This window comes from Chelon labrosus (assembly GCF_963514085.1).
Source record: "Chelon labrosus genome assembly, chromosome: 18".
In the NCBI taxonomy this organism is placed as follows: domain Eukaryota; kingdom Metazoa; phylum Chordata; class Actinopteri; order Mugiliformes; family Mugilidae; genus Chelon; species Chelon labrosus.
Genome location: NC_140351.1, coordinates 15,675,533 through 15,699,078, shown reverse-complemented (window position 1 = coordinate 15,699,078; position 23,546 = coordinate 15,675,533). Strand labels below are relative to the sequence as shown.

Below are 23,546 nucleotides of genomic sequence, written 5' to 3'. Positions count from 1 at the left end.
AACAAATGCACTCTAATATAACAGTCTTGCACCAAGTCAGAATTTGTTTAAAAGTACAGAGAGAGATGTTGATTTAACTGTGTCTTCATTTCGGTGCCTGTGGTCTGTATTTTTACTGAACTGTATTGTGTTCAACTGGTTTTCTTACGTAATCGGTGGACTAGACTAAATAACAAACACGTTTGTTTTCAATTCAATCCAGTTTAACAGCACCACAGACCCAACCTGTGAATTAACACATTTCTGATGTTCTTCCAACATAAACTGAACATTACAACACAAAGATATGATCTAGTGCAGGACTATTAGTAGGACATATTTGTTTTTACTTGTGTACCTAATGAACTGGCAAGGGAGTGTATTAAACATTTTACAGTACAGACTTGGAGCAGAGGAGTTTCTTAAGGGTGTAAGTTTTCAACAAATAATATATCCATGTAGTTCAGCCATTGTTGGCAGAGACTGCCTTCCCAAAGAATGCTTTACAAGTTAGTATTTTGAATATTTATAGTATCTGTTTAATATTTTATTAATAGTATTTTATTTTAGCTGATTAACAATAAAGCTGTTACGGTCAGATTTTAGCCTAGATGCATGGTTTTATACACTTTTGTGCTTTGGGACTGGAAATCAATGCATATAATAACACAGTTATTTCTTAGCTGACAGGAAAAGTCCTATAAAGAAGAAGAAAATAAATATTTGACACAAGTTTGAAGGTGAATACGAGTTGCCGCTTGGTGGAGCTGTACATCAACTTGTGGCCTTTGCTACAGAGGCGCAAAGCGGCGGTGCTCCAGCTCAGACTAAGCCCAGCCCCCCACACGCCAAACCGGCCTGTCTCGGCTCAACAGGGGGAGGTAAGAGCGGCTGTTGCTGAAGCTTCTGAGCCCGCTTCTGGCGTTGTAACCTCGGCCGGATTAAAAGAGCAGCCACTGGGTAATTTTTCGGACTTTTTTTCCCCCCGGATGTTGTTGCTACACAGGACTGGTCGGAGTTTTCTGTACATTTCATTTGACCAGTGTTAGCTAACGGCTGCTAGGCACAAAGGCGTTCAGTCACCTACTAGCCGATGTCGGCTAACTGAAACTAGCATGCTAACAACACAGCGGGCACATCCTTAACACTTGGGGGTTAATCTCTGCTGACTCGCTCTGTGTCATACGTTGGCTGTTTTGTGGCGGCTGCTTACTAATAACCCAAGTAAAGTGGATTTATTCACGGTTGCCACTCATGACTACGACACTTAAAGCGGCGTTTTTGAGTAGCTTGCCTCTTGGCTGGGTATTTTTCAGCTAGCCACGGCGGAGCTTCGGTCTCATGCGAGGGGATGGTGGCGGTAGCAAAACAAGCTAACCTCACTCCCGTCTGTGCGAAGAAGTAGTGAGCGCAAGAAGTAGAGGGAACACTTGAGCCGAGTGGGAGCTCTCGGTTGTGTTTATGTTCATTGTGAATCCGGGGCTGGATGTCAGTCACTACGACGGACCTGACAATCACTGGACACGGGCTGATCTGAAACTGGGAATATCGCTAACAGATTCGGAGGGATTATTTTTGTGTCTCTAAGTGGATTTCGGCCTCCTGCTCTGGATCGTCGTGGGAACACAGCGAGGGTTTTTTGACATTGAGTGAGCCCACTCCTGCGAAATTGCCCCCCCCAGCTTCATCCTCCGATGCGGAGATTTCAGTAGCACCGGCGACCATATCCCCCGCGGCGGCCGGACATGCTGAAGTGTATCCCCCTGTGGCGCTGCAACCGCCACGTCGAGTCGGTGGACAAGCGGCATTGCAACCTGCAGACAGTCCCCGATGAAATATTCCGCTACAGTCGCAGCCTGGAGGAGCTTCTCCTCGATGCCAACCAACTCAAAGAGCTGCCAAAGGTATGCTGAGAATACCTCCCAAATGTGTCGGTGTGAATTCATGTTTCAGTTCCCATGAGTCATGTGACATGTGTTTGGTTCCCATTTTATTATAACACCGGTAACAACTAAGCCTAGTTAACCCCCGCACAACGACATACAAACTGTCAGTTGGGGTTTATTCACCTGCTTGTAAAGCAAACGCCACCTAACAGGTGACATAAGCAGTAAAACAGCTTGCATGATATCACCTGCCCAGGTACTCCCTCCTTAGCAGATACCTCCTTCCTTTTTTTAGAAATGAGTTAGATCATCCTGCCCTGCATACTTAACATTGCTTTGTACTTATTTAAACAGGCTTCTTGTGTAATCACAATAGCAGCCAAGACGTATATGAGTACAGGTTATGGAGAAAGGTCTATCTGGACTATGGAGTTTTTTCAAATTTGTTAAATGTGAATGAATATGCTGCATATTTAGAGAGACCAACTCAGACCAAACTGCTGGCACGCTCCGTGTTGCCTGTAGTAACGGCATCAGCGGCCTCAACTGAATTGGACGCAGTGTGGGAAGGCATGCGTGGAATGACTTGCAAAGCCATCCCCACCCACACGCCCACTGTTTGAAATACGACAAAAGTTCTCTTTTACGTAGTTTATTTTAAGCAGAGCGGGGCTGCTGCTGTTGCTCTGTTTTTCCCCTATAACTCCCCGGACCTGTGGAGCAGAACACATGCACATTTATTTATTTTTTTCTCCTCCTTGTTTTATTTAGTTCAAGCCATTGTTCCCCTACTACGACAAGGCCCCTACGGTTGTAGCTGTGATCTAGCTGGGGGTTTATGTGAATGGGACTGGTCAGCAATAGACACTGTCAGTCTCTCACGTTTCGTGGCGTAATGGTGGAAGGGACAAGTGGCACATTCACTAATGAAGATTGTTAGCAACCGCCAAGGTCGCCAGAGGCTGAAGTGTTGGCGCAGGGCCGGCTGTTACCTTCTGGGAGTCATAAACGTAACAGCTTTTTTTTGTTTGTCCTTTGGCAGTGGCTGTAGTTTTGAAGAAATTGTTTGCTGTTTATTTTTTATTTTTTGTTGAACAGATAGACACAGAGCAACTCAAGACACACATTCAGAAGTTGTTGAATATTTTAGCATAGGGTCCTTTTTAGCACGCGAAATCAACTCGACTTTGTTGAGGCTTACCAGAGGGCTTATTCTCAATTTCGTGACCTGACAGATCTTCACAGCGTACCTGTTTTTTTGGCCTCTGAATACTGAGAAACGGATACACCCAAATACTGGTGCAGACGGCTCGCTGACACAGTTTCTCTGTGTGGTGCTGGCTTCACCCATGAGACATAAATGTGCGGTGACAGAATGTCTCGTGTGGTCGGGGGTGAATGCGTAGCGTGCAGACACAAAGCATATGGGCCCTCGGAGTCAGCGGGGGCCTCAGCGAGGATGCGGCGTGAGAGGTCAGGCCCGTACAGGCCTGGGGGAACAAGGGCACTTGTCTGTGTGAGCCTCGATGCTTCTGTGAATCTGCGTGCCCCTTCCCTGTCACTATGTATTCAAGTCAGGGATGGGTCTGCGGTCGGCCTGGGCTATTTTTAAACGTCAGTCTAACATCCCGGTTCGCTTTTACTCATCAGTTCATCCCACGTATCTTTGACAGGTGACCATGTATGTAGAAACAGTTTGAAATCCGTTGTACACATAATCAGCGCAGCCGTTTAAACAGTTTCAAATGTGGTAAACGGTTAATAATGAACTGTAGCAGTAAATAGAGCGGTGCGTCGGGTGGCTGGGTCTACATTGTACTGCTAGGGGTTTAACACGGCGAACAGATGGAGATTTAGGCGCCCTGACAGTTTCTTAAGTTTGCCGCGACTCACCCCCCACCACACTGCTCACCAATCTTAGATTATGCTCTCTGCGGTGACGGTGCCTCCGTTTGTCACGTGAGAAACATTTTAGGTTTCTAAAACGAGTGGCTCATGTAGGATTAGTTTCTGAATATACTAGATGGGATAGTAGTGGCATACAGTGTGACTTCTCTTTATGGACTGGGATCCTTTTAAGTAGGCAGCTGGTAAGGAATTCCCCACATGCCCGTACATCCATAGCTGCTAATGCGGCATTGCAGCTTTGTTTTCTCACTGCACAAAAACTAATCTCAGGCCGTAGTCTTTAATGGGTCTTTTGTTTTACCGTTGGGTCGTTTGACCGTGAAGGAGACATTTTGATCAGTTAAACACAAACGTACTTATTTTGGAGTAAGTTGGCAGAGCTTGAATTGTTACATATTTATTTTTTTTGTTAATGTGTCACTGTGTTTCCCCATACCTGCCCTGTGTTTTCAAGAAGTCTGCAGTAGTCAGAATTTCTTTCCCTGCCTCAACTCGGATCATGTTGAGGAAGAGGGAATTATCTTTTTAGCCGTTCTCAAGTCCCATGACAGGTTACAAAGAAGTCCATTCACCAGTCCGATTGCCCGTCCCCCCGTCATATCCAATGTCATAACTCTTCTTGTTTCCCGTGTGCGTCTGCACTGGCCTTGACCAGGCTTACACTAAAGTCTTCAAGTATATCATGACACAACTTAGTAGTTTTAAGATTTGCCGTAGGTCTGCTGACAAACGCAAGGAGGCCCTTTTTCAGAGGAACCAGATGGGCTGCAGGTGCAGTAGGCAACAAGCCAAACAGCGGCTCTAAAACGTGAACACCAGCCAGTATATCTACTTGTTCTAGTCCCGGCTTCTCCGTTGTTGAGGTAGTGAACAAAACCCCATTGGGTGTGCCTCCATCAGACTTTGCCAAACAGGTTTTGTGCATATCTGTCCTGGTATTATTACCTAACAGCACCTTCTAGGTACAGTTTAAGTTTAATGTAGCATTACTGATTTCCTTCCTTTCCTGACCAAAAGCAGAAACTGTTTCATCTAATATCCGCCTTATGTAACCTACTGTCACTCCTATCAGTGAACAACTGGATGCTTTATTGAGTTTACGGATTAGTATCCATAATTGAACAGCCGGGTAAGGCTTTAAATGGCAAGATTAAAAGTGTAGGTATTTTGAATAAAGAGGATTTTTACATGCTTGACAAATAGGAAGGATGACTATACAATCCGTTTAATCTGCGGCTGTCACCAGTGCCCCCTGTGTATGTGCTAAAACATCAGTGGCCAAAAGGGCAGATTAGGACTTCATCCGGCTGTGAAAATGCCCCTCGACAGCCCAGCTCTGACCCCTGCACGCAGCCCAGTGTGCCTCATTGTGCGCTTCCTCTGGGATCTGCTTTTGTGCCTCCTTTTTGAACATATAAATTGCGCTGATAAAAATCTGAGTGCTTTTCTCTCCCGTCCCTTGTGTGTGTGCTCGGCCTTGGGTCAAGTGAAACCCAAATTGGCCCCTTCACTTAGCTCTGGCGGGATGTGAATTGGTCAGCTATTGTTTACCCGAACAGTCAAGTGTATTTTGTTTATTTTATTTGTGATTTTATTGTCTTTTGGAAAAATAGTCGAGAACTCTGATTTGAGAATCCGCGTTGTTACGGCCAGGTAGCGTATAATTCCTACTCAAAGTACGAGAGAGGATTTATAGGATCCTAAATTTAAAAGTTTGCTGTCGTTATTTAGGACATGTACACTTTCCACTGTGTCCTTACAGTGCACTGTTCTGCAGTCCGCCCCTGAGTTCCCAGTTAACTCTATAGGAGGGCCCTGGTTTGTCTCTCCCCAGTGACTAGCTGAACTAGGCTGAAACCAAAGATAAATTGCACCTGCCACTGGCCTCTCTGCGGTAAAACCACATCGTCCTCTGGCTCCTGTGCTCCTCCTGCTTCGGTAACGAATATCGAAGCCAGCAGCGCTGTTGCTCACGAAGTGAAAACGAATCTAAACTAAGGTTTGCGAATGTTTGTTGTGTTTCGAGTCAGATTGTTTCTTCAGTTTCTAAACGCCCTCTCTGTGACTGTAGAGCGCTCGGTGAGAAAACAGAAGTGAACTTTTGTAATGACCTCCCTCAGACGTTAGAAAGGAAAGAGATCCAGAGCTGCCGAGCCTCTGAAGAAACGGCGACGTGAGAGGTCCGTTTCTTTTTGATGCAAGAGCACATTCAGCAGGTTTCTTTGTCTGAGCTGATGACCAGCTGGTCTCACATCCTGCCTGCCCCCTCCCCTCAATCTGGTGGGACACAGGGGTAACGGGAGGTGGAGCTGTGTGTGTGTGTGTGTGTATGTGTGAGTATATAGCTGTGATGGGGGAGTGTATTTTATTCCGGAGATGGATTAACAGGAGAAGGGGGCCTCTGGCACCTCCGCAGGAGGAAGTGATCTGGGAGTTGAGCTGAGCTGCACTGATCCTCAGTCCTCTGGGACTCTGGTGTTGCGGTCGCCCATCCATCCATGAGCTCTGGAGCCTAAGCTGACATGCAGTGTCAGGTGGGAAGGAGGCAGTGAGAGAAGTGTACACGGACATAATAGCCGGTCCCCTGTAGACGTGCGCGTGATGTAGATGGATATATCCCTCTCTGACTCTCCTGTACAGCCTCCCTCTTGCCTCCTCAGTTCAAGAAGTCTTGCATTCCTTCTGGGAAGTGGCTGCATGATTGCAAACCGACAGTACGAAACATATTGCAGCTATAAGACATGCATAAAGACAGCCGCCTCTAGCCGCCACCAGGTCAAAGTTCATACATTGGTATTCCACGTTCCTCACAAATTCAATCCCTCTTCCTGAATAATTTTTATATTTTCATACTTTTTAATATCCTTAACGTCAAAAAACGTCACATTTCCAAGACTACAATGACAAATAAAAGTTAGCAGGTGAATTAATAATGGAAATGACATAGGCAGGACACACTCTACAACTTACAGTCCCATTCTTTTAATGTTCATGTTCCCAGCCTGTTTGGTTCTGTTGACTTTGAGCACAGTAGCACAGTGTTGATCAAACGATCCCCCCCTACCTCCAGTGTGATTTGGACTCCACGCCAGTCTGCAGTGTCTCACCACTCTCCCATGCACTCTGGCCTCGGTCTCCAGCCTCAAAGGTAAACACAGAGGCAAAAGCTCCGGTGAATAATTGATGGCCGTGGTGGCGGCGGCGGCGGCGGCAGCTGTTTGCAATAGGGGAGAGTCTGTGGCTGCTGGAGGGCTGTGATAGGAGGGGACATCTGTTGGCTACAGGCATTGAGTACACACAGACAAGATGTGCAAGGCGACGCCATTTTCTCTTTTTTTTTTTTTGTTTTGTTTGCGTGTCCATTTCAATCTCTCAGCTGCATGTGTTTAGAAACGTTGGAGATAAAGGGCACAGGTTGTATCCAGGAGCAGGGAGTGGCACTCTTAAATCCCTATTACAAACGGTTATTAACCAATTTTACCTGAAGGCATTACGCGGCAAGTTTTGTTCTCCACTTTAGCAGATTGTTGCATCTGCCGGGGCAAAATCCACACGTTGATTGACTGGTAGTTTTTGATAAGGAAGTTTATTATATTTACACATTTATTTGATGAGTACTTTTTTTAAGTGACTATTGAAGGAGGTTTTGTCAGTTGCGGTTATAAGTCTTAAGTAAACTTTGAATGTCAAAATAAGACACACAAAATAGTTTTAAGAGCAAGACGACGGATAGCGGTGATAACTGACTCAGGCGTATTATGATATTAAGGCCGGAAAACAACTCACTTAACGCACCGATTTGCATTGAACGTCTCGCAGTGTTTGCTGCAGGATATTACAGTCGCAAATTACAATCCGCACACGTTACTGAAGATAAATCATACTCGATGTGTGCTCAATTAATGCCAGAATATTGTAAAACATCTTTCCTAATTACAGTCAGTAAATCTATATCAAAAAATGTCAGTCAAACCATTATGATGAATAACATCCATCTGGAAAAGTTCTGTCATTTTTCAGTAGTTAAAAGTAATAAGTAGTTAATAAGTAAAGTTTGTTGCAGCCCTATATGATATTAATACTGAATTTTGATATAACTGATAATATGATACCAATTTTTACACAAGCAAAAGATAATTACATTTGCATTAGATATGTGTCTGGTGTTTTACATTATGTCTACAAAAAGGCTTTCCTTGCTCAGACTTAAAGTCTTGAAAATACAGCTTTATTTACTACTTGTAAAACTGCTCTGTAAACACAAATCACTTATTAGCCAGGCATGGTTTCTTACTTCGTGGTTTGTTGTGTTCCATCTAGCGGTGCAGCTTGAGGTCATCTTGTGCCAGATGTTTATTCTGCTTGCATAAACTGACATTTGCACATTTTTTCTAGCAGGTTATGTCGAGGCCACGGACTGACGTGAACACGTGAAGTTTGGAGTGGTTAAATTCAGCACTGACATTTCTCTGGGATGGGATGCTGTTTCTGAGCCTTTTGATCAGATGGCAGCGCAGGAACTGCACTCTCGGTCACACAAATGGCCCTTTGAGGCTAATCTGTCAGGGTGCCGACGTCCCTGCGGGGGAATAGGTCACCCAGGATGGCATTAAAACCGACCACAAACAAATGCTGCCCTTTATCTGCTGGCCACACACAACCACGGCAATCCTCTATCTGTCACTCTGAAACCTGATAGCCTTCACATCCTCTACCCTAGTGTACTTTGTGTACCAGTGATTTTTGGATGGGTCATTGTCCCTTACCTTCAGCTCTGTTATCTCTGTCCAATTTAGGGTTTACAGTTGAAGGTAGCTGCTAGAGAAAGAAGCAGTGCTTTACCTCTTCAAATGGGCTGCTCGTAATGGCAGTAGTAATGGAAATCGGAGTGTAATCACTCGGCAACCATTTAATCTACACAGCAGCTACCACAACAGAGCAGCGCTGCTTTTACATAGTGCTTTAAAACAGGTGGCTAGTTCAGGGAGCCTTTCTGTCTGGGCCCGTCCCGGTGGCAGAGCTGCTTCGGGACGCAACAAAGCCCTGGTTTGTTTTTCTTTTCTGTGGGGCAACTACGTTTGCGCCAGTCTGATTTGTTGATGCCTGCGTTTTTCTTGTTGATTCCTTTTCGTTTGGGAACGTCTCTGTGAGCAGGAAGTGGGAATAATCAAGTGAGCCGTGGAATGCCCTGTTTTTCTGGAGACATCTCCACTCTGAACGTTGTTTTGTGGAGCATTTGGGAAACTTTAAGTTCGGGGTTGTTTGGGGGAAAATAGATTGCGTTTTATTGTTTACTCCCGTGCCCCTCCTTGCACGGCTTGTCGCCTGCCCCTCCCTCTTTCATATACTCTGATAGCATTTCTGAAAAGTGATGTAAAGCCTCTTGTTTCTCTGTAATCCTACAAGATTCAGCACCAGCTCCTGAAGGAATGTTAAGCCCTGGATCCGAAGAGTCACAATAAAGCAGCAGTGTATTACTCATATGGCTGCAGCAGTGTTTACTACTGTGATGGCAGGGTTTACACTATCTTACTACATGTCATCTACACCGGACTCAAAACATTTGGTTCCAATCTGAGAATATTTCTTTCCCCAACCCAAATCTTGATTGATGAGTGTGTAGCACTTTTCCGAATAGCAGGGATGCTTGGGGTTTCTAAAGAACTGCTGTAAATGCTGCAGCGGAAACAAAAACTGATCTGAAAGTACAAAGCTACTAATACGTGTACCATGCAGAGACAAAGTGCAAGTGTTTAGAGTGTCCTGATGATTAAAACTACCATTGACTACATAATCACGTACACTTTATCTAAATTGCCGTGTTGTCTGCTTCTCTTCCTTATTGATCCCACTATTGATTCAGCCTGCTATTAGCCAGCATCGCTGAATGCCACCAAATTTGGTATTTTTGCTGGTGCGCCGGGTGCTTTTTCAGCCGTAATGCCGCTACTGATCAGTGTTTTATCTGTGCGTTTTACTGCTAGTGTGTTGAATAATCGACTAATACGTCTTATTTATTTACAATTAGCGTAGTTTCCCCCTTATTTGTGTCTCAGTTTGTTTTTGAAAGTGTAGACATTAATTGATTTTAAACGTGAAGTCCCTTTTAAGGTGTTGAAGACTCACTTGTTTTAACTAATTTATTTATTTTGTCTCGCTTTTAGCATTTTGTATTTTGTATCAGTTCTGGTTGTTGTTTTTTTTTTCCCCCTATCAGTTTCACTTTTATGGCGATCTTGTTAGCATTAATGAACGATGACATTGCCTTTGCAGCGTGAAAGTCGGCGCAATTGTTCCGTCAACTTGAAACTGAAATAAAGCCAACAGAAATAAAGCTGTCCGGTTCCGAGGATTAGAAATAGATGAATAAAAAGTGAACTCAATGTTGAAGCAGTTCTGCTTCGGTTGCAAACTGACGCACGTGTTGAAATCTGGGTTTATTCCCCCTAAGCAACACAGCTGCACACAACTACAAAGAAAACGCAGAGACTACTTGGGGAATTTCTGTACGAAGCACTCTCCAGGCAAATATATTGTTGCTGCTTTTTAAAACTGTTAAGATGCAAGAGACCACGGATTTGAACAATGATGCTTGGTTCTGGTTTGCTTAATTAGTTTTTGAGCAAACACAATATGTAACACAGGCTGATTGTGTGGGCAGTGCCACATGACTAGTTTCAGGCCTCTTAATAGAGAGGTGCTGATGGGTGAATGTTTGTGTGTGCAGTGGATGTGAGAGGTCGATAGGAAGCACAGTGGGGTCCTTCGGAGACAACAAAGCCATATGCGCGCATTTATGTGTCATGCTCGTGCCAGTGATGAATAACAAACGAAGCAGTAACGGATCTGTAGAAAAGGAGATGGCAGCAGTTTGTAGCCCCCAAGCACACATCTTTTCATCTCCACTGCAGCAAGAATGCCCTGGTTTTCTGTGTGCTGTTTTTTTTTTTTCTCCTCAAAAACATGTTTTGGCCTCTGCACTTAACCCTTTCCTGTGCTTCTTCTTGTGTTGATGTCTCTGCTTTTAAGTGAGTTGATCTGCTCACAACCGAACACCCTAATCTGACGACTGATTCAGCAAGTGTTGATAGACCAGGCATTGTTTACAGTGAAAGGTCAGTTATTTTAACTTGAGGAATCGTAGCATTTCACAATGAAACTCTTTGTGTTCATTTTCCCAGCCTTCGTTTCCCAGAAGGCAGCTTTCTAATAATATTTCTTCCTTTAGTCCTGTGTGAGAGTGCAGTCAAACTTCACAAAACCATTTATAGGTTCCTCCTGCAGCACGACAGAATATGTGATTTCATTTAACTCTTTGATTTGCTGCATTGAATCACTCTTCTCCTTGTTTTAGTACCCTCACTACTGTCATAAAGGTCAATTTTATGGAGCTTTCTTTAATAGCAGTTTTTGCTTAAGTCTGAAACATTTGGGAAAAGTGAATGGCTCCTCTGTGCAATTAACTCACCGTATCTGTGTTTGCACTGCACTCCAGCACGTGACATCCAAGGAAATGCAGGCATGCTAGGAATCTCCAGGAGTTCGCCCTGCCCTCTGGAAGCTGAACTCACCCCTTTCTCTCCACCATGCGCACTTGAACTTACGCATTTCACATTCCTGTTTGGAAAAGCCCACACACAGATAACTTTACTTAGCATTGACTGAAGCTTGCCTGAAATGCACAGCTTGCTTCAGCTGAACTCTGAATCTAATCGGGCTTCGTTTTAGTCTCCTCTTGTTAACTAAGAGCGTCATCTCATTCTAATAATGTTTTAATTAAGCCTGCCCGTGCTCTTCCGGGACTTAAAACTCAATTGGGAATCCCGCAAAGGAGCTCATCTGAAACAATGAGCTGTAAAATTCATTTGTTTGAGCTTGTTTCACAGAGCAGGCAATGCCATGTTGACTTTAGACTGACTGTGCTTTCAGATTAGAGCCCAGCTGATAATTTGGCTCAGCTGGTAAAGGTATTAAATATTACAGATATATAACGAAATGTGATTTAGAAGCTATGCTGCCATTACATAATTCGGGCTTAACTCAAAACTCCTGGTTGTAAACTGACCGTGATAAAACTTTTACCCTTATAGGGTGTTTTACATGACTTGGTGGTCACGCCTCAGCTTCTTCTTTACCTTATCGCCTTACCTGCCCTCTGTAAGTTGACACTTGAGCCGTTATCTTCAGTTGTAGGTTGTATTATCTTCAAGGGACAGTTCACCTGTTCTACTCATCCAATGACTTCTCAGCCAGCAAGACAAAGCTGAGGACGGCAATGGAAATGGCTGAAGAAGATACAGAGTAAGCGTGTTTGTGTTTCGACCTTAAGTCCCTGGAACTTTTAGTCCCAGAGATGTCCAGGAACTTTCCAAGTGATGAAAAATTAATTCAGCCCTTTTGCTACCTGCACATCCACCGCAGTCTAAGGCCCCGCGTTTCAGGAAGGGATGGCTGTTACTACCTATGACTCTAGCAGTCAATAATACAAAATGAAGGTAGACCACCTCATTGCTCATTGACATTCCCTGTTTCTAAACGCTCTCTTTGTATGTCTCCAGATGCCCTTCTCTGTATAGATACCTACCAAGTCTTTGACTTCTGTCGTCGGCTCATATATCGATTTCTTCAACTTGGGCCTAATGACACTTTGAACTCAGAATGTGTTTTTAAATGGGTGTTGATGGCTGGACCAGAATTAGTGGAAGAGCCTGCACAGTATGTATTGCTGTGTTTTCACCAGTGGTGCCCAGAAGTTTTGTGTCAGGTTCTGATGTCTCATGAAACTAAAGTTTCGCGCAGTTCTTTGTTATTTACTTTTCCAAACTAATGATGATCTCACCAAATTGAAGGCAGACCTTTTTATTGCTCATTGACGTCCCAAGTTTCTGCTCAAAGTCTTTCTCGGCATTAATACTTTACAAAGCTTTGACTTTGTCCTTGGTCCATGTATCACACATCATTCCTTTTATAGCTCCGAATTAAATTAAACTTGTCTCAGCACATAAAACAAAGGCCCCAAAGTGTCTTCGTAACGCACAACCCCAGATCTGGAACTCTTAAAGTGGTTTAAACAATCTCCTTTGTTCAGAGCTTTGTTCAGACCTGGTTCCTCCTGTGGAAATAGAAACTTGGATTCTTAGTGCTTGGGAAAAGAATTTCTGTCGTGGCTTATAGGTGCAGGTTAGTCAAGAAAAAGAGACTCCCTGATGCAGCTCAGCTGTCTAATTTGAGGTCAAGCACAAGTGAATTTGGACTTTAACATCTCATACGTTACCAGACAAGGATCATTGCACGGTGGCAAAGGTACAAAATGTGCCATCTCTGCTTAAAGTACAGTGTTTATTTTCGTTTTCATGTGCATCATCAGATTCCCCAGCAGTGTATTTTTAGATGTGCTATCACACACCACGTTCATGACGTCGGAGCTTGCAGAAGAGTGTGTTTCAGACAGCCGCTGGTGATCGGTGCGTGTGCTCGCCTGCAGACCTAGGGCTCGTGTTTTGGTTCGTTCCTGGCGTTGATCCTCTCTGGAGTCATGTGGGAGGGGACTGTAGACGACTCTGTAATTATGCTGTCTCTGTGACATATTAATGGGCTTGGGTTGTAATCCTATGCAACTACATCCTTGTCTTGTATTGAAGATAAGTGTTATGTGCTCAAATGTTGAGTGTTTCTCTGGTCTAATGTTTACAGTAAAGACAAATCCACAACACAGAAATGAAATGGTAACCGACATGGACCCAGATTACAGCGCAGTGACGTTTCCATTTGCTTATACAGTGTGGATGTTTGCATACTGTTTATCTTTGGACAGATAACGCATCTGAATCGGGCAAGGCTCGGTTTTCATTTCACCGTCAGTGGAGCGTCACTAGGGAGGTTTCTGCCTCCTTGTTTCCCTGGCTTCTTCGCTGAACAAATGCTGGTCTCCAAGGTGATGGATCTCCCAGGGCCAGCGGTTTGCCTGATGCGGTGGCACGTACGCAATGTGTTGTCAGGGAGAGACACCAGATGGGCTGGGGCTTCCCTGTCACTGCAGACCTCCGCAAGCTGTGTGTGCATGGAGGACATCGCTGTTCTGCTTCAATCTGCTCGCAACAGAACAACCTTGGCCTCTGCCCGAGCCAGAGCTGTCAAACAGAAGCAGAGAGAGAGAGAGAGAGAGGGAGGGAGGGAGTAGACCTTCTTGTCTCAGAGCCACACTCTCACTCTGTCCTTGGACTTTGAAAAAGGCTGCAGCAGCGAGGCAGTGACACTTTAGAGCAACACCTAAAGTGGAGCAGTTATTTTTCCACTGGGGGTGAGATGCTAGATCAGTCATCTATATTGAGGGGACTTTGTTCTGCTTGCTTGCGTAGATTGCGTACCAACAGTGCTACAAATGTGTATGCATATATATATATCTAAATACATCCGCATTAAAGACAAGCCACACGTGAGATTATGCAACAGAACTCGGCGTTCTTTGTGAGGACATGAATAATAACAGAGAGGAAGCCGTTGTGTAGTCCAGATTTGTTGGATCAAGATAAAACTGACAGTTGTTTTTGAGCTCATGTTTAAGCAGTACGAGGTTACTTTTGTTCTAGCCCCATGTCTGGGTCATATATGGATTTATGCAGACGAATAAAGCTGATCTTAGGGTATATACTGTATAGAAGACGCTAGTGAAGCTGTATTAGCTTTGAATAGTCGGGGGAACATTCCTGAAATTCAGAGACGGGACAGACCTCGGTGAGCCCGGCTGCGAAGAGGGAGAATGACCAGACCGTTACTGGAGAACGATAGACACTGAGCCACATGATACTGTGAGGGAGGCCACAACCTGGGCACATACAAAGAGCCAATTGTACCGAAGCAGTTTGCTGCACTCGCAACGTTCGCCGCCACTTAAATTAGTTTTTAAAGGTGTAACACTCAATATTGTCTCTGTAGTAAAGGATGCTAAGAAGCTGCAGCCATCGAGAGGCTTTGGTTCCCCCTGTGAGTCTTAACATAAAAGCTCAAGTGAAGTATTCTGCCGCCTTTCATTTCTAACTATTTTTCTTTGTATTTATGCTTATCTCCCCGCCGAGGCTATTCCAGTTTGGTCTGTTTATGTTAAATCAAGCAGATACAGAGTCCTTATACTGTCGCTAACGGCTTTGATTGTAGTGTGTGTTGATGGTATACTAACTAGCCAGCAAATTACTTGTGTATATACAACGCCTGAGCCATGCAGGGTGAGAGACCCTGGTTGCCATGGTCATCCCCTGCTGCACGGCTCCACTACGGGACAGACTGGGAGCTGGCAGGCAGCACATACCGGATCCAGCCCATCCAGGAAAGAGCCAAACGTCCTCTGTGGACTATAAACAATGGCGCTTCTGGTTTTGTGTCATGTTTGTGGGAACACAGAAAGAGAATGAGAGATCATGTGACGAAGTCAGGGACAAGGGGTGGAGGTGGAGGTGGAGGTGGAGGGCCTCCTATACAGTTTGTGGTCTTCCTGTGTGCTCATTCATTCCTGCGGTATGAGAGCATAGCTAGAGAATCTCAGACCGTTACTTCAGCTGAACAGCAAAGTCTGAACGGCCGCAGTGTGCTACTTGCTTTCCTCATTATTAAGTCAGCAAATAAGTGCTGGAAACAAAACACTGGGCTATCCCTTTGTGTTCATTTTGACGCCAATATCTGTCCCACGTACCTGCAGGAGCAGTCATCATTTACATTTCCAGTCAGTGTTGCTGATTGTGCCGCACCCCTCTTTGTATAGACTTTGTTCATCACGAGAGCCGTTTCCTCCTTCCCCTTAACACATAGCACTTTATAGTTTTTAAGTTGTTAATATTGTTTCCTGCGCTCACTAATGTTGTCAATAAAATTATTGATTGTGTTGCATTAGTGTTGGGATTGTTTCACTCAGGTGGAAGATGAGCTGTATGAAACCTGAGATGGAAGCAGCTCTGACTAAGGTTGAGGCTTTCAATCTGGCTGCTACTTTGAATTTGGTTTGGATTGCAAATCTCTTCTCTTCCTCCTTGTGTTTGTGTTGTGATAGGGTTCTGGACACGGTGTCCCTGAATTGGTAGTGCGAGCTCTTCTGCTGTGACAGTTTTAGTAACCAAAGCAGTGATTAGCCCACCAATACGGCAGCGCCTGTGGGATTACACGTCTATTTTTAAAATGGTGGCTTAAAATGGCTTTAACTGCACGAAACAATCACCCTCCTCAGGTGAGAGCATTACAGAGAGTGTCACATTTTTATTTTTTTTATTATACTCTAGTCTCTTCATCAGAAAAAAAAAAAAAAAAAAAAGCTGTAGGTACGGCGTAGCTACATACCTTTGACCTCCAACAAAACCTACACACCAGCCCACAGGTATAAAAACTTACACCGCTGTAGCCTGCCGTGGCGTAGGAGGAGCACAGTGAGAAGAGTGTTGTAGATACTCACAGAGGGGCACTTTAGTGTATTTGTGTGGAGGAACCTTTTAGACATACAACGTCATGTCCACCTGTTCCCTCTCAATCTTCCTTGTTTAGTCGACCTCAATAGACACAGGTTGACACAGGCTTTCTATTTATTTTGTATTGTTGGATGGTAGATCCAGCTGTCTAATAGGAATCTGAGCATTCCTCAGACTCGACTCACCCAAACCCGACTGCATTCCCAGGAGGCACGGGGACAAAGGCAAACCCCCATGTTGTTGCTGTTGTTGTTTATTTTTTTGGAAAGGCTTTTGCACTCATAGCAGATCTGTGGAAACACAGCCAGGCTGAACTGATGCTCCAGTGGTTAGTGTGAGGTCTGCATGGTCGGCTGCTCTATTATGGTTTTAATAGAGGGTTTCCTCTTTGCCTGAGCAGTTCTTGTTTCTTAACGGCAGTCTTCCCCCTTTTTTTTGTTTCGAGTGTTCATTCATATACACAATCAGAAGCATGCAGACATAGACTTTGTGCCTGCCCTTCAGGAAGGACAGCAGAGAAATAGCAGCATTATGTTTTCTACTACATGTGCCCCCAATGCTCGACTCCTGACTTTTGCCCTCTCAGCTACACGTGAAACATAACTGACAGATAAGCTAGCTTGGTTTCATGAGGGCTATTGCTATGTATTTTTAAAGTTATTGCTTTAAATTGACTTTGTCATGTTGGAAAGATCTGACACTCTTCTATTTACTAACATTATTTCAGAAAGGGTACGTGTACGCAATGCAAAGTCGTAGAAATTCTTCCCATGAGAAATAAATAATAGATAATCCTGTTCCCTAGCCTCCCAGCTAATAGAAACCCTTCTTGGTTCAGTCTTTCATGATGTATTTGGTTGTTTTCTATAGTCTTTGCCATGTGTTCAAAGACCTCAGTCGGTTTGGTGTGTCAATACCTTTTTATAAAATATAAAATTAAAGTTTTTTCCTTAACTACAGCTCTATTTAAACTGGCTCATCTAGTCAGAAAACAAACGCCGAACATGCATAGAGAGATGAAATATAACTTTGATTTTCAAAAATGTATTGTTTCACATAATTCGACTTATTATTTTACCGGGAAAATTAAAAATGCATTTGTAGTTTTTGGCTTTATCTCCTCACGCTTTCATTTCCAGACCAGATCTTTGCTACTTTAGTTCAAGTCCGCCAATAAACACGGGTAGGCTCAGACATTTTTTTTTTTTTTTTTTTGGTCTGACTATCGACTGTGTTTGCCCTCCGCACAGATCAAAGTCACTGGGACAGGTGTAGGAACGGAGTTTGTCAGGCAGGCAGGCAGGCTTCACCACGCCCTTCTCTCTGTGTGGCCTCTCCATCCCGGGGGGGACTGGAGCCGGATAAGGGTGGTCAGGGCTGAAAAGTGCCACTTAAGTGAAACACAAACACTCAGGCGTGTACGCGGACTCTTAAAATTACACAAATCACTATTAATTGGTGATACAAAGACAAATACTCCCACTTTCCTGAATGTACCCTTTAGATTTTGTGTCTTTGGAGTTAATGGTATTCCCCAGAAAAGCACAGATAAAGTTAAGCAGGGAAGTGCTGGTAGATTTGAGGATTTGTTCTTGTTTGTTTTGCACACATGAGCTTCAAACAGAGGGAGAGTGGGAGACAGTGGGCGAGAGCGGAGGAAGTAGTGTGTAGGTTTACGGTTGTGCGTCGGTGGACGGTTGTATTGTTGAGTCTGATGTGTGTGTATGGTGGGGGGGGGGGGGCATATCACTCCACACTCACACCGCAGACCAGACTAAACCACATAATAAACGCCATTATTCATTTGTCAGGGAAAAGGGGCTGCGAGTATGTAGTCCGTTGAGACAATTTTTTGGTCAGTGGCTGAAGTCTTTGTCCCCATTAACGGCGCAGAGTGTCCAGAGAACTGTGGGAGGCCATTGTTTATCCTCCATTCTTCATTAATAATCCACCATCACTCCCTTTCTCTCAGCTCACAATCTTCTGTTTCTTTTCTCTGCTGTTCTCCTCACTCTCTCTATCTTTCTTAGCCATTCCTGCCTTTTGTTATCCGTTACCACTTTCTTCTTTCAAGTCTTCATCCTCCCATTTCTAACCCTCTCTCTCTCTCTCTCGCTTTTCTTTGGTGCCCTTTGGGACAATGGAGGAATCCCCTGGCCGAGCTGCAGGAAGGGGAGGGGAGGGGTGCAGCTTGAGCTGGACTCTGACTGACAGCCCTGTGTGGGACTGGCTGCTTGGCCTTTGTCCTTCTGCCAAGGAAAATGGAGGGAACCCAGAGAGGTGGAACAGTAGGAAGGAGGAGGGGAAGAAGACCCGTTAGGATGTTATTCATGTGTAGAAGTTTTGGGAGCTTCAAACGGTGCTCTACAGGGGGATGGGGACGCTTTGGCCAAACGGCAAAGTAACACCAGGCCGTCTTGCTCGATAAGCTCTGGCCCCGGAAGGACTGATTCATCCTGCTGCTGCTGCTTTTATCTTCCAGTAACTCTGAAGATATTAAAAGGAAGACTAATTCTCAACACAAAACTACCAAATGTTAAAGTATGCCATGAGTTTATTCCACAACAATGGCTGCTGCTGCTGCTGCTGCTGCCTATAGAAACAACTGTGTACTAATGAGCGTTTTCGAGTGACCGTCCGAGTTACTCAGTCAACCTAATCCTCTCTGCTTTTTATTCCCCCCCCCCCCCCCCCCCCCGACACTGAAAGAGACCAGGCCAGCACAAAAGCAATGCGCTCTCCCCCTCCTATTTCTTTGAGCCCCTCACCCCGGTGGTGTGCATGCAGTGTGGTGAAAGAATAGATATCTGGATGAGTGGGGGACCTAAGGACCAGGCAGACAGGGCAGATTTGGCACAAGATTAAGAAGCTCAGGAATGTGTGAATAGGAATTTCATTTGCGTGCTAGAGTAAAGAGAAGGATTGAACGGTCGTACGTAATCCGACTTCCTCGTTCTGGCAAATTCGGACTGACTCATGTGTGGGGGTTCATTGATTAAATGCCTCTGAAGGCAAGCTCAGGCCTGATCAGATCTTTTTTTTTAGTTTCACTTTACTGAATTGTCTTTGCCTCTGCAGAAATTATGCAAGCTGCTCTTGCCGTGACAGAAAAGAGCTGTAACATTTTTAAACGCTGAGGCGGCCCACATTTTAAGAAGGGGGTTGAAGTTTATCTGCAATCTCCTGCACGCTCTTGTCTGTAGTCAGAAGGCATGATCGGAGGGAAACTATAAGCTAAATGGAGTCACTTGACTGGAACAGTGCGGCCTCTGTGAACATGGAGTTTGCTCTCACTGCACCTACAGTTACTCATACAGGGAACATACAGTTCAGTGACGCAAACAGACACACAGACACACACACGCTTTGCTTCTGGGATATCTGTAGACACATTTTTAATTGGGTTCTCCGGACTGATGTGAGGTCTGCAAACATTAACATTCCCCTCTGTGAATTTACAGTCTCTTCCAACGCACATAAACACGCCCATAAACACTCTTGCACAAACACCAACCGCCGCTAATACACAAGTATGCATGTTAACATTCTGCCCTATCGCGTAGACGTCCACGCGCTGGGTCTTACTACTGTAGCCGGAGCGCTTGGCAGCCCGTAACCAAAGTAAGGCTCTGTAAACAGTGGGGTGTAACGTAAAGACCTACAGCGCCGGATCTTTTCTACAGGATGACTGTAATGCGCAAGCACGCACAGATGCAAACACATTCTGACGCACGTCAACACACTTGGTCTGAGTGGAATTTAAGCGAGGCGGAGAGATGCAGATAAGACTTGCCGCTGTCCGCAAACATGCCAGTCGTCTTGTACTAGCCGGAGTGTTTGTCTTGCTCCCTGCCACAGATTCGTGGGTGACCAGTCTTCATTCATTATATCACAGTGAGGAATTTCTGAAATTCCCCATTTCACGCCAGCTTAAAGGATGTTAGTGCCGTAAAACGCACCAAACCGAAGGTCGGCTGTTTTCTGGCGAGCGCCTGTGGCTGTAAGATTTTTCTTGTGCGTCCTTTGCTCCCTCTGACGCCGACGTTTCAGCTGATTCAGCGTGTTGAGCTGGCAGCGGAGCAAGTCGGTGAAAGAGGTCACTTTGATTGGCTGTTGGGCTTTGAGAATCAGGTCACGAGAGGAAAAACAAAAGTAAACAACGCAACGACAAAATTTAAAGGGCACACAGAGGAACATGATCATCTAGAATGAGTAAACCATAGACCAAGTGATCAGCGTGACTCAGCAGATGATGATTAGTAGCTCTTCCTGGTTTCCCCTTGTACAATACAGACTACGCCCACCTGCTGCTGTGAGAAGTTAATTCCGTTCGCGCAGACACAAAACGTTTTGTGCCTTCGCGGTGTGCTCAAGTGCAACTTTTTGGTCCGGACGCAGCCTTCGCTGCATTGCCGGTAACTCTTTGATGTCAGTTTGGTGTATCTGTACGTCTACACAGACCCAGTCCCCCCCTTGTGAAATCTTCAGCCGAATCTGTGCAGCTGTGTCACTTCTCATGGCCGTCCTGACCGCCTTTAATTTAATTTACCTGCTACTTTTTTCCTCTGGAATTCAAGGCTGTTCAAAGGGGAACATGGACTTGACGTCTTATTTAATAAATCACATGCATTTTGATGATTTAGCTGCCAATGCTGTTAGGTGAAGTTGACCGTGTGTCCCTCTCTGTAGAACTAGTTTGTCCATATACTAAGGAAACAAAGATTTTCCTGTTGCATGACTTATTAACTGTTAGCTGCAGGTTATTTCCAGTTTTGTTTTTTTAAATATTTGCTTCTCATGGTTGTCTCTGCCTTCTTTAGCGACGAGCAAAACTACCGACTAGTTGTTTGGCTGTGGGCTGTGCTGACTGGAAGTCCGTGCGTTACTGTAACCGCTCTGAGACCCCACACTGCCCTCTGCTGACTTGTATCTCCTCCCCTCTCCCTCCTTTGTGCTCCACGCTAATACATCCTCCCGTTACTCCCTTCCTTGTACAAATAACTCATGCAAGGGCCTCATTAAAGCCTCCTAGTAAAGGAAGAGCACCACACTGTTTCCCACTAATGTGCTGCCTCACTCGGAGGTTGTACACGCTCTACAAAGGCCTGCCTGAGTGACTGAGCGGCCTGCCTCGGCTCACCGAGACAATAAAGAGTCAGTGGCGGTACAGTAAATCCCACTGCTCCCGCTTGTTATTCCAGTTGACCCGCTGACCCGTGCTTCACTGCTCGTTCTCCATTGTTCGATCTGAGAACACATCGGTCGCGTCTAGTTTTCGCCGTCAGACTTGGCGAAAAGGAAAAAGATTCGTCACGTGTTACTTTGAAATTAAGTAAACTGTGTCGGATTACACAAGCATCTTAAGCAAAGAAGAACCCGTTCTAAATAAATATTGGTCCTCTGCTTCAGTGCTCGAGTAAAGATGGTTTGAGCACTGCATGACAGCTGCGTCCTAGAAAACACACAGACGAGCCCTGTCTGCAAGAGGCCACTCAGGAGTGAATGGCCATCTTTGTGAGTGTTCATAATTACTTGTTCACAGGCTTGATTGCATTACTGTCTAACTTGATCCACTGATCAAGCCCCGGACAATGTCAGGAGTGGAGAGGAATGCACTGATGCGAACGCTTTGCATGGAAGAACTGCTGATTGTCCGGTAGTGCTGGTCTGAATAATGATATTAATGCCTCATCGTCGGAACTGAGAGGTCAGTCAGTATCTGCAGGGATGTGAAATATGGATTTTAGGTTCTTGTATTTGCATCATGGGTGTTTTGGTGTGAGGCTGGTTTTGGAAGATTGAATCGCAGTCACGCCTTAAAGCTGAGGTGTGGCAGCATTTTGGATTTAAAAAGTGACAGACAGCAATGAGTTCAACAAAAACAAAGCCAAGATGTGGCAACTAGAGGTAGAACATTGCGGAAATATCACAAACCTCTGAAACCAATGACAACATTAGTATGGTTAAGGAAAACAGATCTCTCTAAATGAATCTACACCGAGCCAAATGGAATCGAGTCAGGAAATCGGTAGTAATGCCCCTCCCTATTCAGATATAAGTTTTTCAAAGCATCCCCCCCGCCCTGAGAGGGTTTTCACCTCCCAGTGTCACCTGTTCTGCCAGCAAGGTTGCCTCCCTTCCTGGGGGCCGGTTCCCATCTGGGCTTGGCCCTGGTCACATGGTCGCCCTCAGCTCCTGTTCCTGCCATCTGATTCCTCTCACCTGCTTTTCAATGAGCCAACACCCTCTTTGTCTCTCTCTGGCTCCGTCCTTCCCCCGTATTTATCTCCTCCTCCGTATTTATCCCCCCCCCCCCCCCCCCCCATTTCATTTTCCTTCAGCCGAGTATGAAGTTGTAGTCAAATTCTGGGAAGTTTTGAATATTGGGAAAGCACCCGCATGAGCAGTCTTGCACGGATTCTGGAGAAAAACACTTGATGGTTGTTTTAGTCACCTCGCACTCCCGTCTAAACACAACACACATAGCTAGTTAAGACCAGCCCGCCATCGAGGAGCAGAGTGGAGCTGAGCTAAAGCACTCGTCTCCTTGGCAGCGTAATTGTAGAGCTGTCTCCCGGCACGTTGCGTTGAGCGTGTGTACATGTGCCTTCTTTACGCTTTTGTCAGATAAAATCCTGACGATGCACTTCATAGAATGATTTTTATTTGTAGACGGGGGTGTAACAGGAACACAGCTCAGTTCAGACTAGGAGGAGCTTGAAATTTGTCTGATTTTTCAGTTTAGTAAATTGGTTTCTGCCAATTGGCGCTTATTTGCGTCAGATGACTTTGCTCGTAGCCTGAGGTTTAATTTGAATTAACGTCCAGGCTCCAATTTGCAGACGTCTGTGCACCATATATTCAGAAAGCACCCCTGAATAATGCGTCTGCACAAATTCCTACCCAAGAAAGCTCAAGTCGGCAAGTTCCTTAAGAGTCTTCCTCCCTTACAGTGTCTTGTTTTTGACAGGACACACAGTGGGTCCTCTGTGTGCCGCACAACCAGAATCTGATTGAGGGGTTAATAACTGCATAGTTTTGGCCTGTTACCCGTGCTGTTCCTCGCCAGCCCGTCTTGTCTGTCCATCTGAAAGGCAGATGACACACAGACACACACACACACACACACACACAGAGCGGCCAGCAGAGGAATGTTTCTGGATGCTGTCCTGTCCAACAACCGGGCTCTTGTGAAAGCACTTGGCAAGGCCACAGTCGCAGCGCTTTTCCTAAGCTCTCCTCACGAAAGCCACTTTGTTTGGCTGGCGTTGCCATGGTGAGGAGGTATTTTTTTGGGAATATGAGGATGGGCTGTTTTTGAAAG

The 23,546-nt window shown here is 45.1% G+C and overlaps 1 protein-coding gene across 9 annotated transcripts in view; it reads left to right on the top strand.

Annotated features, from left to right (window-relative positions):
• The first annotated feature begins 847 nt into the window (after positions 1-847).
• The window catches only part of scrib (scribble planar cell polarity protein), a 58,291-nt gene continuing 35,592 nt past the window's right edge, over positions 848-23,546 (top strand). For all 9 annotated transcript variants that reach the window (XM_084565743.1, XM_084565741.1, XM_084565739.1 and 6 more), the window contains exon 1: positions 848-1,883. In XM_084565743.1, coding sequence (XP_084421869.1) covers positions 1,725-1,883 — 159 coding nt within the window. In that variant the 5' untranslated portion in view covers positions 848-1,724. The remainder of the gene's footprint in view (positions 1,884-23,546) is intronic.